This window comes from Taurulus bubalis, assembly GCF_910589615.1.
Source record: "Taurulus bubalis genome assembly, chromosome: 16".
NCBI classification, from domain to species: Eukaryota; Metazoa; Chordata; class Actinopteri; order Perciformes; family Cottidae; genus Taurulus; species Taurulus bubalis.
The window spans coordinates 4,502,878-4,518,309 of NC_136604.1; the positions used below are offsets into that span (position 1 = coordinate 4,502,878).

Here is a 15,432-nt window from a genome sequence, read left to right on the forward strand (position 1 = left end):
TTTATTTGTTCTTATTCCCCAGTGTGAGGTAAAGTACATGATAACATTCAGCAGCATCTAAACAAAACAATAGAAATATTGCTAACATCGGGCATCACTAATCACCTCAAAGAATCAAATATAAAGCAATAATTGTAATCAATGATGTTATTCATAAGAAAGTTACTCAAAACAGTTTTCCCGACAACATTATAATTAGCTCACTGTAATGTAACATTATGACTTGTGTATTTTAAAGTAAGTCGACTCACCTTTCATCTTGGATATGAAATGTAACGAAGGCCTTTTGGCGAGAACGCTGCTGATGCTGATGGACACGATCCTACAAGCACATCGTGTACCGTCCTTATAGTCTTCTTTAAAAAGGTAAAACGTTCAACAGCGGGAGAGACTTCACTCTCCACCGTTGGTGAAAACTGGACAATGACTAACGAGCCCAGCTGGCTCCGGTTGTTCACAACTTATAGGCTGTGAACGGCAGCAGCGATCGATACCGCCGCGCTGCTCTGTTGCCATTTCCCTCGCAGCGGTATGAGGGACCGCCTGCCAGAAATGTGGTGGAATTCATACGGGTGTTGCAGTTGAACCCGAAAGGACCCTGAACTGGTTTGATCCTCCGCGTGACAGAAGTGGCGCACCGGGTTTAATGGGGAATTTGGAAGGTGGATTATGATCCAAGCAAGAAGATGCTTCTGAAGAGGATCAATAACTTGGTTTGGATCTCAACCCTAGATGCTCATTTAAAAACAGCCACGTAAAATAATGAGCAGCGTGATATGAGCTCGCTGCTCTGAGTCGGTTGTTGCAGCTGAAACCATTTTGATTCATCGGTCCCAAAAATTATTTAGATAATCAATAAATCGTCATTTAAAAAAGGATTTGCCGGCTTCCAGGAGGCGAGGTAGCAGCTTATTTCATCGACTAATCGGTTTGGAAAATAGGTAAATATTGCCATTACGATCTCTTTCTTCAAATTGTTTGCTTTGTCTAGACCCGAACAAACATTATGGTATTATTATCACCGTCATACTATAATTTTTCCTTTTTTTTTTTGAATTTTAAAAAACAAGTTTAGGTTTTCTGTCAGTTGACTGATTACATGTTTCAGGTGCACTGCCCTGAGGTTTCTCCGACCTGTTCAGCAGCTTTGATGGAAGGAGAGCTTCAAACCGACCAAGGAGCAGTTCTAGGTGAACCGGCGCCACAATCCAGTGTTAAGGACCCAGTTGTAACACACTGAGCCTCTATGTGTGGGTCATGTATACTGTAAAGGGAGCAGGGCAGGATTATCCCGGTTCAGATGGTTCTGTATCCGTAACCAACCCTGAACTATATTCCAGCTATTCCTGATGAAGTAACTCACAATAAGCCTCCATTGTACTTGTGTAATCAATGTTTTTTCAATACAGCGATCAATGGGGCACGTCCGATTTCATCCATGGTTGCTTCTTTAGCGCAAATCTAATTTAAGTTGTTCCTCCCAGCTACTGATCCATTAAAAGGAAATCAATGCTCCTGGCTGGGCCGGTCCGTTTTCCGTGCAGATGACTGCAGACTGGGATTTAACTTATTCTCCTTATGTTTACTACATTCTCTCTCCTTACATTCCCAAAGTAAAGTTCTTCTTCATTGTCTTCAGTGGCTCAAGTTTACAAAGTGAAGTCACACACCGTTTCCTTGTACTAAATGTTATCCATTTATTACTCAAAATAAGAGTTTTCTTCTTAGTAAAGGTAGAAGATGAGAAGAGAATAAAACATGCAGTGACGAGATTCATTCTGAAAAACCAGCAACACAGTCGTGCAAACACCAACGAGAGCGTGTCGCTCCTCTCACAACGGAAATTTTGGAGAAAGATTCAAAAAAATTAAATTTAAAAAAAAAAAAAACTAAAATCATACAGATACCACGACAAAAATAAAACAGATTAATGTACATTTTTAACAGTTTGTGGTTAAAGTCACATGTAGACAACATCTTACACTTCCGGACCACAGCAGTGTTCCTGTGTGTTTTAGTCATAATACTTGTATACTTGACACTACTGCTTATCTTTTCCAACACAGACCACATCCGTCACATAATATTTTAGGTTTTTCTCCCAGGCAACCATTGACTAATTTTCTTAGTATCTCGCCAGTCCCCAATTGTGTATCGTTGCAGAGGACAGCAGTGCATCTAAAAATACAGTCTGCTACTTTGTTAGTATAGGTGTTCAATGTGACAGATTATCTCAATCAAGTTTTAGCATATTTGTTTTCATATTGTAAAATAAATGCACATCGGTGGCTGAAAGAAGGGAAGAAAAACATGAAAAATCTCTAGAGAAAGGTCGCCGGTAGATTCAAAAGTACGTGATTGGACAAAACACACAGAGACGCTCGTTTGGTTCGCTAACAGACTGGATTAATTTTAAAATACTGAACTTTCTTTTTTGCAAAAATGGGTGCATAGGGTTTAGAAAGAAAAAAAATCCTCAGTAACCGTGTATAAAAAAAGACAACTATTCCTGGCCGACTACCACTGAACACAGAAACCGCTGACTGGTTCATATATCTAAAAATCGGGAAATCTCACCAATACTACTGGATAAAACCAAGCAAAGGACCAGCAGTATTCTTCTTGAAATGTAGCCGCAAAAACAAGCTTTCTACAAATGCTTCAGTGGACGTTACATTCATGTCAAAACAAACAATTCTTGACAGACGCACCAGCTCTGGTGAATCTGACACAACAGATAGAAAGGGGACAGGGGGGAGTAGGTACTTTTCTAGCGGCCTCCCGACTTGCGTCCGGCCCAGGATCGGGACCGAGAGCGGGACCGAGAGCGGGATCTGGAGGCGGACCGGGACCTGGAGCGGGACGGAGGAGTGTGTGTCCGTCGCACTTCTTCCTCGGTGTAATGGGAAGTCGACGCCTGGTTGACGGCTTCTCGCGGAGACACGGATTTGGAGCGGGATCGAGATCTCCCTCTGGACTCTCGCCGAGGCCTCTGCCTGCATCTGAAAACAGACGGCGAGACCACTTAGACAGGGCGGTTGTCCGAACTCCTGGGGCACTCGACACGAATGACCCGTGCGTCAAATGCTAAGAATATTCGTTTTTCCTGACAATTATCTAAACAATTTCACTCCAACAAGACTGCCCGAGTGTATTTGTACAATACACTGTCACTTTTTACCCAGCCGTCCAATCACAGTGAAGGACGTGCTAGCCTACCCCAGACATGAGTGTGTTTTATTAGGAGTACATTGTGGCCTTATAGGTTATGCTATTGTTTACATTGCCCCAAATGAATGCAAACCACGTCTGCGCAGTCAAAAATAAGTAATACCTTTCATCCTCGCGGCTCCTGCTTCTTCCTCCATACACCCGTCCACGAGACCTGAAGGCAGACATTACAGGTTTACCCTCCCTTTCAAACTAACATGAATGCACAACAATTGGGAGGAATACCGTCTGCTGAAAGGAAGAACGTAAAACTCACTCGCGAGGACTTCCGGACCGCCTGCGGTGGCGATCGTGAGAAGGGCTGCGTGATCTGTATCGGTCGTGGCTGCGGCTGCGCGAACGTCTGCGCCGGCCGTCCCGATCGTCGTCGCGGGAGGATCTGCCTGGAGAACTTCGTTCCTTCGTCTTCATCTGATTTGGTGCTAAATTAAAAAGGGATGAGGGTAAGAGCCCTGAGTAACCAGTGTTTTATTTTCCTGTGTGATATTAAATTTAGATTAAAAAGTGCTTTCTGATGTACAACTCTAAAGACGTGAACCAGTTGACACTTCCATGAGCAGTTTGGTTGCCGCCTGCAGTCATGTGTGCATTAGAAGTTAAATACACACTACATAACATACAACAGCTCTACTCAGGTGTGCCAGTGTAAATACCTAAATGGAACGGGACACACCTGCAGAACAATTTGCTGAGTTTTTATATTTTCTCTTGCTACCGCAGCACTTTGCTGTTAAATTGTTGTTCATTTAACTCAGTTCAACTATCGACACCCTCCCATCCACGGCTTCATCCGACCAAAACACTTGACGACAGACTAACAGTAATTGGTTGCAAAATGAAATACTTACTCTTTCTGTCACCCTGGGCAAACTGGATTTCAATCTGCCGGCCACAAACCCACTTCCTGTCCAGGCTGTGAAGGGCATCTTCTGCATCTCGCACATCCTCAAATATGCTGGGTGGTTAAGGGTTTTTGTTTGCTCGTATTTTTGGTAAGGCCACACAAATTCAAAGAAGGTTTCGATTGCTTGTTTTACACTCAGAGATTATGCACTTAATGGTTCTGTTGCTCTTAAGGGCATTCATTAATCATCTTCTTTAGTTTGTGTGGCCTGATGATTTATAGGACAAAACAGTTTACAAGGAGCATAAACTACATATTACTTGACATTGTGTAGCAAATGGGAAAAAAGCAACAAACAAATATACTTTTGTATTGTATTTTTGTAGAGATAAAAGATGAAGCAAGTTTTTCAAAACACATTAATTATTGTCTGAGGGATCATGGACGACAAAATATATGAACAAATCACAAAACATTTAATAGTTTAGATTTAATTGCTTTGATTAAAATTAAATATGTCATTGATGTCACAGGGAAAGCTGATTTTGGTGTCATGTCAAATTTGCGGATTCGTCTTGTGAGGATACAAAATAATTCAGACTTGTTACCTTTGCCCGTGCTTGACTTTGAACTTCATCTTGATCTTTACACTCTTTAATCGACTCCCACAGGGACTCGGGTTTCCTGCTTGCCTTTTCCTCTTAAACCTCTTTTCTTTTCCCAATTCTTTGCCGCCATATCCAAGCTTTGTCTCCGTTCCCTTTTCCTCTTCATGCTTTACTTTCTCTTTTCAACCTTTTCCCTCCCTCTGATCCTGAAGGTCTGTGTGACTTGTCTTTACTTCTACTCTACACGGGTCTTTGTTACTCTTTGTGGCCGGTTCCACAACTGGATGCTTTTACATTTTCTGAAGCAATAACAGAGAAATACGTGTGTTAGATATTCAATCAAATAAAGTGCAAGAAAAACACATCACAAAAGCATATCTCCTCTGCTGAAAAGAAATTGAAAACGTTTCGTTAGCAGGAGCACACATACACACAGTAAAAACCCATTGGGAAAGGATATTGAATGTATGCAAATCCTCTTGATCGACGTGTATAGAAGTCAAGTGGGATGTAGACATCCACTATCGGCCCATAGCGGCCAAACTCACGCCGTATGTCCTCAGGCCTGAACACCGTAAATACAAGTATGACTCAACTGACCATCATGGGCAACTCTACCTACATCAACCAGAAACAACAGCTGGGAGATCAGCTGATGAGGACTAAAAGAGGGGCAGTTCACCACAAAACAGTCAGACTTATTTAACTTGGCGATCTGACCCACCTGTCTTCACATTATCTGTGTTATTTGATTAAGTTCGGCTGTTGTCGAACATTTGTTTCTATTCCAGGGGTTGAATTTCTGTCAGGTTTTGGGGTGAACTGACTCTTTAAGATACACACACTATTTTTGGTCAACATGCAATTCAATTTAAAACCCAATAACTAGACAGAAGCAGATGCATTAATTTGTTACCACAATGAAGAGAAAACATAATTTTGCTAAAATTCTTACACACCGTTTAAAATGGACATATCCTACGTGTCTTATGTTCCTCTAATTAAAAAAATAAATAAACAAATCTTCTCATTTTTCATATTTTCTAGTTAAAGTAAATTCAAAATTATATTGTATTCATCTAACCCGTTGGGTCACAACAAACGCTCTTCTTTGTTCAAGGTTATTTTTACAAGCACATTTTAGTAAATAATTACTATAAATAAGCACATTTTGGTGTTCTTGTTAATACACTTTTATGAGACCTAGTAACGTTAAGCAGATAGCGTCAAACGCTTTGTGAGAAGTTGAACTCTTTGATGCATGTCCTTGTTTAGTGGGTACTTCAGTTATAACTAACGTTAGTTAGTGCAGCGCATTTAAAAGTAGTCATAATATGACGTTTACCGTTATGACGTATTATAGTGCCGAAGAATTAATCAGCTAATTTAAATAAAAATACAGTGAACTGTAAACTGACGTCAGCTAGTCTTGCTAAAAAGAGAAGTCCAACCATCTTACATAATTACTACAAATAATCCACTGAAATATTGAATTAGCAGTATAACGATGCTACGTTAGCCAGCGGTAGCTTATTTTCTAATCATTAAAACGTGCACAATGCAAACAAAGAAAGGCTACAGTACCAACCCATTAAACGTTAACAAAGACCCACCGTTACTACCGATAGGGTTGTATTTGTAACTGTAAGAGCTGCAGCTGAAACATATTTCAAACTTAAAGCGCCTCTGCGCGCTGGTCTAATGGAACTAGAGGCTAACGTAGCTGCTAAGCTAGTTCAGCTAACGTTAGCTCGCGCTAATGCGCGACAGCTCGCGCTAGAGGAGTGCTAGTGGTCCTCATCGGGCCGGAGGGGGGACTCACCTGGACTCATCGGAGATGTTTCTGACGAACAAAGACGTGTTTGGGGGCCTCATGTATTTGGCCATAAAGTTACACTCACTCAGTAGAAGAAATGCCTTTTAGTAAAGGAGAATCTGCAGTAAAAATATCTTTTGCGCATGCGCACTTGGAAAGGATTCTAGTTCGTCTTCTCCAACACAAATCGAGTAAACCATACTCACATCGCCCTCTGTCGTTTCCGCTCATCGCCTGCAGCTTCGGCAGAGAATATAAAGCAACCAGGGACGGTTTCAGATCCTTTACATGTGTAAAAGTATAACCCTGCACACACCTTGCAGCTCTTTTGTATGTATTTATGTGCAGCAAGGCGGGGCCGTGTATTTGTGAAAAACAATAAAACTACAAAATAGCTATAACTTTGTGATTCTGTTTAGGCCAGCAGAGAAGGCTTAGCTGGCCCTGACGGCCCACCACTGATATATAGTATATACATACACACACATATACGTATGTATGTATGTATACATATATATATATATATATATGTATACATATACACATAGATACATATATATATATACACATACATGCAAATTCATACACAATAACCAAGCAAAATCAATATTTAAGAATTTTATACCGCGAAGACTGCTGCTGACTCAACACATTCTGGCAATTAGCATTACAGTTTAGTAGCTGTATTTGTATTAAAGGAACATAAAGTTTTCAGACGTGTCAAGTTCACTTTGAAATGTTTTATATTCAGAGCCACTCAAAGTCATGCACACACAAACTTAAATGAAAGAAGAAAAAAAAAAAAGCCATTATCCAAATTGTTGCCGGTTATTTTTCAACTAATCCACTAATCGATTTACGACTTGTTTCCGCTCCATTCATATCTGTCATAACAGTACTGGAAAGTTAACTCATCCAAGTTGACTTTACAGAATAGGTTGGCATAAATATCTTTTTTTAAACAATATGAGGAGCCAAACATTCATCCACAAGTGAAAGCGGTCACTATGGCAGTGGATAGCTCTGTTTATTACACACATACAAGATAAATACTCAAGCACCGTAATGCTGGACAAACAGGACATGATCCTCTCAACACAGAGCTATGACGACCTGGATGGAAAGCTTCATTCGTCAACATTAATCAAACCTCATTGTTCAGGAACTAATGAAAGTTGTTCTTCCTCCTTCGGTTGGTTGCATTAATATTTATTTTCAGAATTGTCCATTCACAATGATTACTTTCTTACATCATGGTCTGCTGGGTGTTGATCACATCCCTGAGACAGTAGGAGGACAATCCTCTGATCACACTCACTGCCCAACCTGTCCTACACATCAACTACTCACTTGTTTTCTCACTGTTTTTAAATCAAAAGTGCTATCACAGAAGTACTCCTCCTGTATATCTACTATCTCCCGTAATGTTCATTACGGCCAAATAAAACATTGGTATCTAACTCAACAAAAATATTTCAAATGATATAATCTCTAGAAATGTAATCCATGGAGATTTAATTGAACTTAATTCAAGATTAAACGATACGAGTTCACCAATGTTTCATCAACTCTAAAGATGACGTTTTCTGACCATTTCCATCACAGAAGCATTAAACTCAAATTAACATTTCTTTTGTGTTATAAATGTAGAGCCAGGCCCGAGGAAGCCCGACTTGACCTGATCACACACACACACACACACACACACACACACACACACACACACACACACACACACACACACACACACACACACACACACACACACACACACACACACACACACACACACACACCAGTGAAATATTGTTGCAAGTGGAGCATTGTGTTGACAGTCAGAGTTGTTCAGCAGTCTGTTGCTCAGTGCGACCCGTGTGTCCGTGCTGGTGCTTCAGAGGCCCAGGGGCCGACAGGCTTTACATAGCAGCCATCTTGCTGGCCTCCCTGACCCCACTCAGGTAGGCGCCCGTCACGGTCTGAGGGAAATGTCTGTTGGTGGCCTGGGGACAAAAAATAAAAAAACACTTCAGTTTGACAAAGTAATCTTCCCTCATGGTCCACTGGATCCTGTAGAAAGCTCAGGAACAAGCTAGCACTGGAAGTGGAACTTGAGTTGAGATTATTCCTTCAAACCTCTATTTCAACTTCAGCTTCAATTTCATTCTGAAATGTTACAAAACACAGGCGTAAACAATGACATTAATGGCGTCTGATTTCCATTTCGCTGCTTCTGTCTCAGGTTCTTGATATTGTGCACGCTGGCTAACTGTCACAACTCACCAATAATAATTAAATAAATCTCACGTTACCACTTGAAATAATTAGCCATATCTAGACACATTTGATTAAGAGAAAAAATAAAAAAAAGGTCAAATCAGCGTCACCTCGCCAGCAAAGAAGACTTTCCCCTGCACGTCTTCAGCGAGGATGTCGTAGGCCTCTCCACTTCCCCCCGTCTTCACGAAGCTGTAGGACATCTGGGACCACGTGTCTTTGCTCCAATGCGTGACAAAGAAATGCAGCGGCTCCGGGACGTCCTACGATGAGAGAAACACCCAAATAAAACAAGTAAATCAGAAATATAAAAAAAAAGTAATAAGGTGTGGTGAATTAGGTCTTTTGTTTTAGAACTCAGGGACTACATGCGCCTCGGCTGAAGGAATGAGGGTCTAAGTTTAGTTCCTGGACTAGAGTTCCTGACCCGCACCTTTGTGATGCTGTTCTGTTCTGCTGATGGCCCAGCAACTATGAGGGTGGAGGTTTACTTCTCCTTTTTAACAACTATAAAAAAACATCTGTCTGAGTAACAAAGTAATACATTACAATATTGTCCTTGTGTTGTCACATGTCTTAAAGCCATTTTAAGGGTCTCAATGGATGTGGAAAGTGACATTTAGATCCTAATTTAGCCGAGGAGGAGGAGAAGGAGAAGAAGTTTGCACATCAAACACAACGGCATTACCTGCTCTTTGAAAAGCTCACGCAGCACCTTCATGCACTCGTTCACCACCTCCTTGTCCTCCAGGTCCCGGACAGCATGCACAGCGTCACCAGTGATAACAGACATGAGGACAGCCTGCTTCCCACACACACACACACACACACACACAGTCTTGTAGTCTTATTCCCCTGGTAGGAACAGGTATTTGAAGTGTAATATCTGACAGAGGATAAAAAAATCCATACATTCTGAGCAGTACTATGTTGCCGTGTGCATACAAAAGAGAAAACAGACCTGGGGCTCCATGTCATAGAAGACACTGAACATGCCTCTCTTGTCGGGACCGGGTGGTATGTGACCAAAGTAGTCTGCCCCTTGGATTTTGTTGTCCCAGAACCGGTACGGGAACTGGAGAGCGATCTGGAATTTTTTTTTTTATTTTAAGCATCTGCAAGGACTTTTCAAAAATCAGCAGGCCACTGTTGTTACAACTAAATGTAAATTTAATTTGCCAACGTTTGCTTGTACTTATTTACAACCATGACTCACACATACGCATTAAAAGCAGTGATTACCTTTTCTATGATGCCGGCTCCCAGACTGTGGATTGCTTTCAGTTTCCTTTCAGGAAGCGCCGGGTGGAACTGAAGCGAGTTCTTCTGGAGCAAAGTCAGTGGGACAGTAACAAGAACCTGAAAGAGGAGCATGACACCATGTAATCAGCATTGATCGAGGATAACGTCTTTAAAATGATGCATATTATATACTGTTTATAACATTCATCAACGTGGATCCACCTTCTGTGCAGTCCACTGGGACCCGTTGGAGGAGGTAACTTTGACGACATCACCTGAGTAATCAACGGCCTGAACCTGGATTTGTAGAAAAATTAAGAACAGGGTTCATACACATGTTGACCAATGGGTTTCCATGACTTTTAACCGAATTTCCATGGCCAAATATTTTGTGAAATCTCGTTGTATAAAGTAAAAAGTGAGTAAATGTAGTATTTAAACTAACAATGAGAATACAAAGCATACAGTAAACCTTAAATGACAAATGAATGAGACAATAGTTGGATTAATAGAATAAACGTTTATATAGATGCCTGTATGTATGCCTGCTCATTTTTGGAGCGTCTTTCTTTAAAAGCATATTCATTATTTCAAACTCAGCGTAAATGAACGACATGAACGCATGAATATAACACATTTACATGACTTTTACTAAACTTTTGGGATTTTATTTTTTTCTAGGACTTTTCCAGGCCTGGAAATAACCATTTTAAAATGCCTTGACTTTTCCAGGTTTTCCATGACCGTAAGAGCCCTAGAAATATGCACACCGCCTGACTTTTACCATTGAGAGTCATGCCAGTCGCATTCAACGTGGGCTAAAAAAGGTAAAAGCAGCAGCGGACTGTAAAAGACGGAGTAACAAACCGGGCACTTTGTGCGGATGTCGAGGCCCTCGGCCAGTTTGTGGAGCACAGCGGAGTAGCCCTTGCCGAGTAGCGTGTGGTCTCCTGAGAACTGGGCGAAGAACTCATTGTGGTCCCAAGATCTTGCCGATACCTACAAACAAGCAAAGGGAACATTTCCTCATTCCACTTTTCTCCATTAAAAATGGAATGGGAACCGGCTCTTCAGGAAGATTATGAAAACAGATGAACCCAGCAGCCCTTTGGTGTGGGAGCTTTCCTCACCTGGTCCAACGTGCTTCCACAGGCGTACTCCAGGTTGCTGAGGTGAAACTGAAGCACCTTCTCCTCCAACTCGCTGAACTGGATTCCAGACTCCTGAAGGAAGTTCTTCTTAACCTCCTGGACCTTTTCTGTGGAGATAAAACCCGATAGATCAAGTATCTCTATACGTTTTCTTTTTTTGCTGAGAGTTTGGGTGCAGCACCCCCGCACCTCTCAGCGGCGTGTCCTGGGCCTGGGACTTGTCCTTCCTCCACTCCGACACCACGTCCAGGATGGCGTTGAAGTGGAAGTCCATGCGCTTGTCGATGGCTGGGTCGGTAACCTGCCCTCCCTCCTGGAAGAGGTCGCACCGCTCCTCCAGCTTGCGCATCTTGATGCCCATCTGCAACAGACGAGCGTAGAGCTCAAACAACAGAGTGTGTGTATAAAGATTTTCTTTTTCAATTTCCCCAGACGTCTCTTACCTGTTCACACATGAGGGCGATGGGGTTGTTCACGCAGCCGTTGACGATTTGAGCTCCTCGGCCCACGGTGGCGCCCAGAGACGTGTCGTCCCACACGCGGCCTCCGATTCTCTCCCTCGCCTCGAGCACCACCACCTGCAGCCCGATGACAAACAGCACTGTGACGAGCGATCGAGGGGGGTGGGGTCAGAGAAGATGTGCGACGGGGACTAACCACACTTACCTGAGTGCCAAAGTTCTGAAGCTGCCGTGCAGCAGCCAGCCCCGAAGCCCCGGCGCCGATGACGATGACGTTCCTCTGCAAAGGTGACAAACGAGACCGTGAGTCCGAACCGAACGGATGACAGAAAAAAATACACGTTTACGTGAGATGTGCGCCGTAAAGGATGAGGACGCTCACAGAGCAGTGTCTTTCAGGGAGCAGGGGCCGCTTCACTGCCAGCACGCCAGTGTTGATGAGGCCCTTCCTGGTCATAAAGTGGAGCACCCGGTCCATCTCCTGCACGGAGCGCACGCGCACCAACCCCCGGGCAATGATGTGCACGCCACATTTCTGGGATGTCAGCACCTCCTTTAAGAAAAACCAGAGAAGCTGTTTGTCTGGAGTCCTATATTCCCTCTTTGAAAGTCGCTGGTGTCGGCGCTGGACCTTGCAGTTCTTGTGCCAGGAGGCCAGAATGAGGTTGCGTAAAGCCAAATACATGGTGGGATCGCGGGAAAACTCGGGGAATTCGTAAAGCTCATCCAGCTCCATCATGTCCGGCCGAACGCACAGAGCCTTCCCACACTCATTGGGCTGGTAGAAGGGCTGGAAGTACGGACACAGACCTGGAACTGAAGGCGGAAAAAACAGTCCTGGTTAATGCACCGCATGACTACGAGCTTCAGACTGATTTATCTAAATGAGAGGATGACCAGACTCACTCTGCAGCGGGACGGCTCTACAGTGATCCGCCCGGAGCTCAGACAGAGAAGGGTTGCTGGCAGCGCCCGACGGACTCATCCCCACGCAGTCGGGGTAGTAGGCGGCGAGGAACGGGCCGGCGGGACTGTCTTTGAACAACGGAGGCAAAATCAACATGGAATGCCACCAGCTCTCAGACACCTCGGCCACCCTCTGTGAGAATGACACGGCATGAGATTAAAGAGGGTGCATCTTTCACTGATGCACACGCACTGGATGGGTTTTTTGAGAGAAAAGAACTTTTAATTTTGTGAGAACTGCCAGGAATCCAAAGCACAGATCAGCAGCTTACCAAGTCCTCTGGTTGGGAGCATTGGTCCAATCCCTCAATCTGCAGGGCGGAGACACAATATTATTATTTATTTATTTGTAGAAATGACGCTGGCGAGTGGCCTGTTGAATCTCCCCCACCCCCATTTACCTTGATGTTGTTGAACTTCATTCCACAGCGGTACGTGGCTGCGAGGGAGGCAGTGAGTTGGATCTCCTTGGTCAGCTGGCGCCACTTCCTACAGTCCGGTTTAGTACATTGAACCTGAAAGGAACACACCCCAATGACCATTACTGGATTTACCGACCTGGATCACCAGGGTTCAACTGGTGAACAGGGACCAGGGAGGCTGCCTGCGCTTACCCAGAATGGTAGCTGCTGATCCGCCATGAACGCTTTAAGACTGGGCTCACTTTTCCCGTTACTAGTCCACACCTTCTTCCACGAAGCAAAGACCTCATAGCCATCTTTGTGACTGCCAAAGGGGGAGAAGGAGGGAGAGGGAGGGAGAGGGGGGAGGGGGGGGGGCAATGTTGCGGCCTCGATGCAAAGGCACTTTAAGTGTCACCATGAAAAAAAATACTGTTTGTTCATTGATTATTATGAGAAGAGTTGTTCTGTCAACATTACCTTCTGTAGTAGTGATCAAAACATTCGTTGCAAAAATGCTCACCGCATGACAGATGGTACCAGCGAGACGTGTATCCGTTTTTAGCACACCTGAGAAGAGACACGAGAATTTAATCTGTGTCTGAAAATGGAAGCGACTGAGTTGAGATCTGATTGCCATTATACTGAGAGACATGCTACCTGTCCGATGCACTGGCAAAGCAAACTGGGTACGTGGCGGAGCATCCAGCCTTCTCACACTTCCTGTACTTCTTCTCAGACTGGTCGTCTTCCTCCTCTGTGTCTGTGGCTTTTCTTTTGTTCTAGAAAGAGATTGGAGAAAGTCATCACTCAACTGTATTTATAGAGGAAAGTTGTTTTCATCTTGTTGGAAGAAAAAACGTATTTACTCTTAATCAATTACTGTTTCACAGTTATATAATAATTATATGTTATGTTTATTAATCATATACTGTGTAAAGGCTTGTGGCTTCTCATTTGACCTACTTTCCTGTTAAAACATACGTGTGCTTTTCAAGTGACCTTCTGATAGAGTCATGAGACTGGGGATGCCTACATGTCTGTTTGAAGAACAAACAGTTCCTTGTTATCATATGACCATGCAAGCGAATCTAAAGATGTCATGAGAGCTTCTGTGATTGTGTCATTAATGTATTTAAGCGGTAACTCTCTGCTCATTCATTGAGCAGTTCAGGATACGCAATTCACATATCATGTTGTGTAATTCTGTCTCTGTTCCTCTTTGTAAAGATTAAATGTCCTGATCAGCAAGTTAGAGCCGATTCCGAGTGATATATGGGCTGATCTAAGTCAGCCGACAACTTAAAAGAAATTGCAGTACAAATATGCCAACAATATATATTTGAAACAGTGTCCCCCATAGTTTGTACCAGATGTTGGGATTCTTGTACGCCAATAATGAATAGCAGTGGAGTAGATGAGGGGAGGTGGCAGGTGACATATTATCGCCCGTTCTCTCCCCACATCTTCTGTGTCACTCTGTGTCTATACTGTCAATTAAAGAAAATAAAAAAGACCCCTGAAATAATCTTTGAAAACTAAAATAATAATAATATATATATATATATATATATATATATATATATATATATATATATATATATATATATATATATATATATATATATATGCATTGGATTTTCTAAACTCTCAAATATCATTCTCAGCTTTAAAAACTCAAGATCGGTCGGTTTGAGCTCTATACAGGTATCCAGCTGTTTGCATAAAACATATTTAAAGGCCTGAACGTGAAGACATCATTATAACATAAATTATCTTTGCTTTTTTTATTTTTTTTGTACACATACATAAAAGGCAGCACACACTAAAAGGGGGACCCAGTGAGAACCGTGAGAGTGTGTGCGTTCTGCCCACCTGTCCAGGTGGAGGGTTGTTGGTGCGCTTCACGCGCACGGTGATCTGCCTCCCGGAGGAGCGCAGGGTCTGGCCGTCCCCCGGTGACTCCCCGGAGCTCCTCTTCCTGGCTCGCCGAGCATTCCCGGAGGCATTCCCAGAATAGTCTAAACATCGGTGGGACAGTGGACATATTTAACAGTGGACGATGCCGTGCAGCTCACGTCCAACGGGGCCTTTATTACGACTGATAAGGGCTCTTTCTGGCAGATAACATGGTGCATGCAACTAACAGAACTAATCATGAAGTGACCACAGTGAATGAGTATATTGATGGTAAACACAGCAAAGGTGGCGACACATTAGCAAGCTATTTAAACCAGCCACGCAATGTGCGCCTGTCACATGTAGCATGTAGCAACGCGTCGCGGGGCGCTGCGGACACTGACCTGCATCCGACAGCATGGCGGGCCGCGGGGCTTCTTCACAAACACGGTGGTTGTTTGCTGCTAATGGCAGTTTCTGAGACGCTTTCTGCTAATTGTCAGTATCCGTCACCCTTTTATTGTTGTGGGGGGAAATCA

The 15,432-nt window shown here is 43.2% G+C and overlaps 2 protein-coding genes across 2 annotated transcripts; both read right to left on the reverse strand.

The window, feature by feature from the left end:
- Positions 1-1,683: 1,683 nt before the first annotated feature.
- LOC306748656 (uncharacterized protein) lies at positions 1,684-6,576 on the reverse strand. The gene is made up of 6 exons (XM_079231863.1): positions 6,506-6,576; positions 5,114-5,248; positions 4,080-4,186; positions 3,488-3,653; positions 3,335-3,385; positions 1,684-3,002 (listed from the first exon to the last, which is right to left on the reverse strand). Exons 1-6 carry the CDS (start codon positions 6,568-6,570, stop codon positions 2,771-2,773), a joined length of 756 nt encoding a protein of 251 aa, XP_079087989.1. The 5' UTR covers positions 6,571-6,576; the 3' UTR covers positions 1,684-2,770.
- Positions 6,577-7,342: 766 nt separating this feature from the next.
- Positions 7,343-15,313, reverse strand: kdm1b (lysine demethylase 1B; the record flags this gene model as incomplete). The annotated part of the gene is made up of 21 exons (XM_079232442.1): positions 7,343-8,499; positions 8,884-9,036; positions 9,462-9,584; positions 9,735-9,860; positions 10,016-10,132; positions 10,238-10,312; positions 10,883-11,014; positions 11,146-11,273; positions 11,356-11,527; positions 11,610-11,744; positions 11,833-11,907; positions 12,010-12,180; positions 12,259-12,443; positions 12,534-12,726; positions 12,866-12,904; positions 12,995-13,108; positions 13,208-13,319; positions 13,475-13,564; positions 13,655-13,776; positions 14,870-15,015; positions 15,298-15,313. The coding sequence occupies 21 exons, from the start codon at positions 15,311-15,313 to the stop codon at positions 8,416-8,418; spliced, it is 2,508 nt and encodes an 835-aa protein (XP_079088568.1). The 3' UTR covers positions 7,343-8,415.
- Between the last annotated feature and the right edge of the window lie 119 nt (positions 15,314-15,432).

Coding starts and splice junctions, on each gene's coding strand:
- LOC306748656 (XM_079231863.1), bottom strand. CDS start 6,570: ATGGCCAAATACATGAGGCCCCCAAACACGTCTTTGTTCGTCAGAAAC. Junction 5,249..6,505: donor AACATCTCCGATGAGTCCAG/GTGAGTCCCCCC, acceptor TACGGTGTTCAG/GCCTGAGGACATACGGCGTG. Junction 3,386..3,487: donor CGGTCCGGAAGTCCTCGCGA/GTGAGTTTTACG, acceptor GTCTGCCTTCAG/GTCTCGTGGACGGGTGTATG.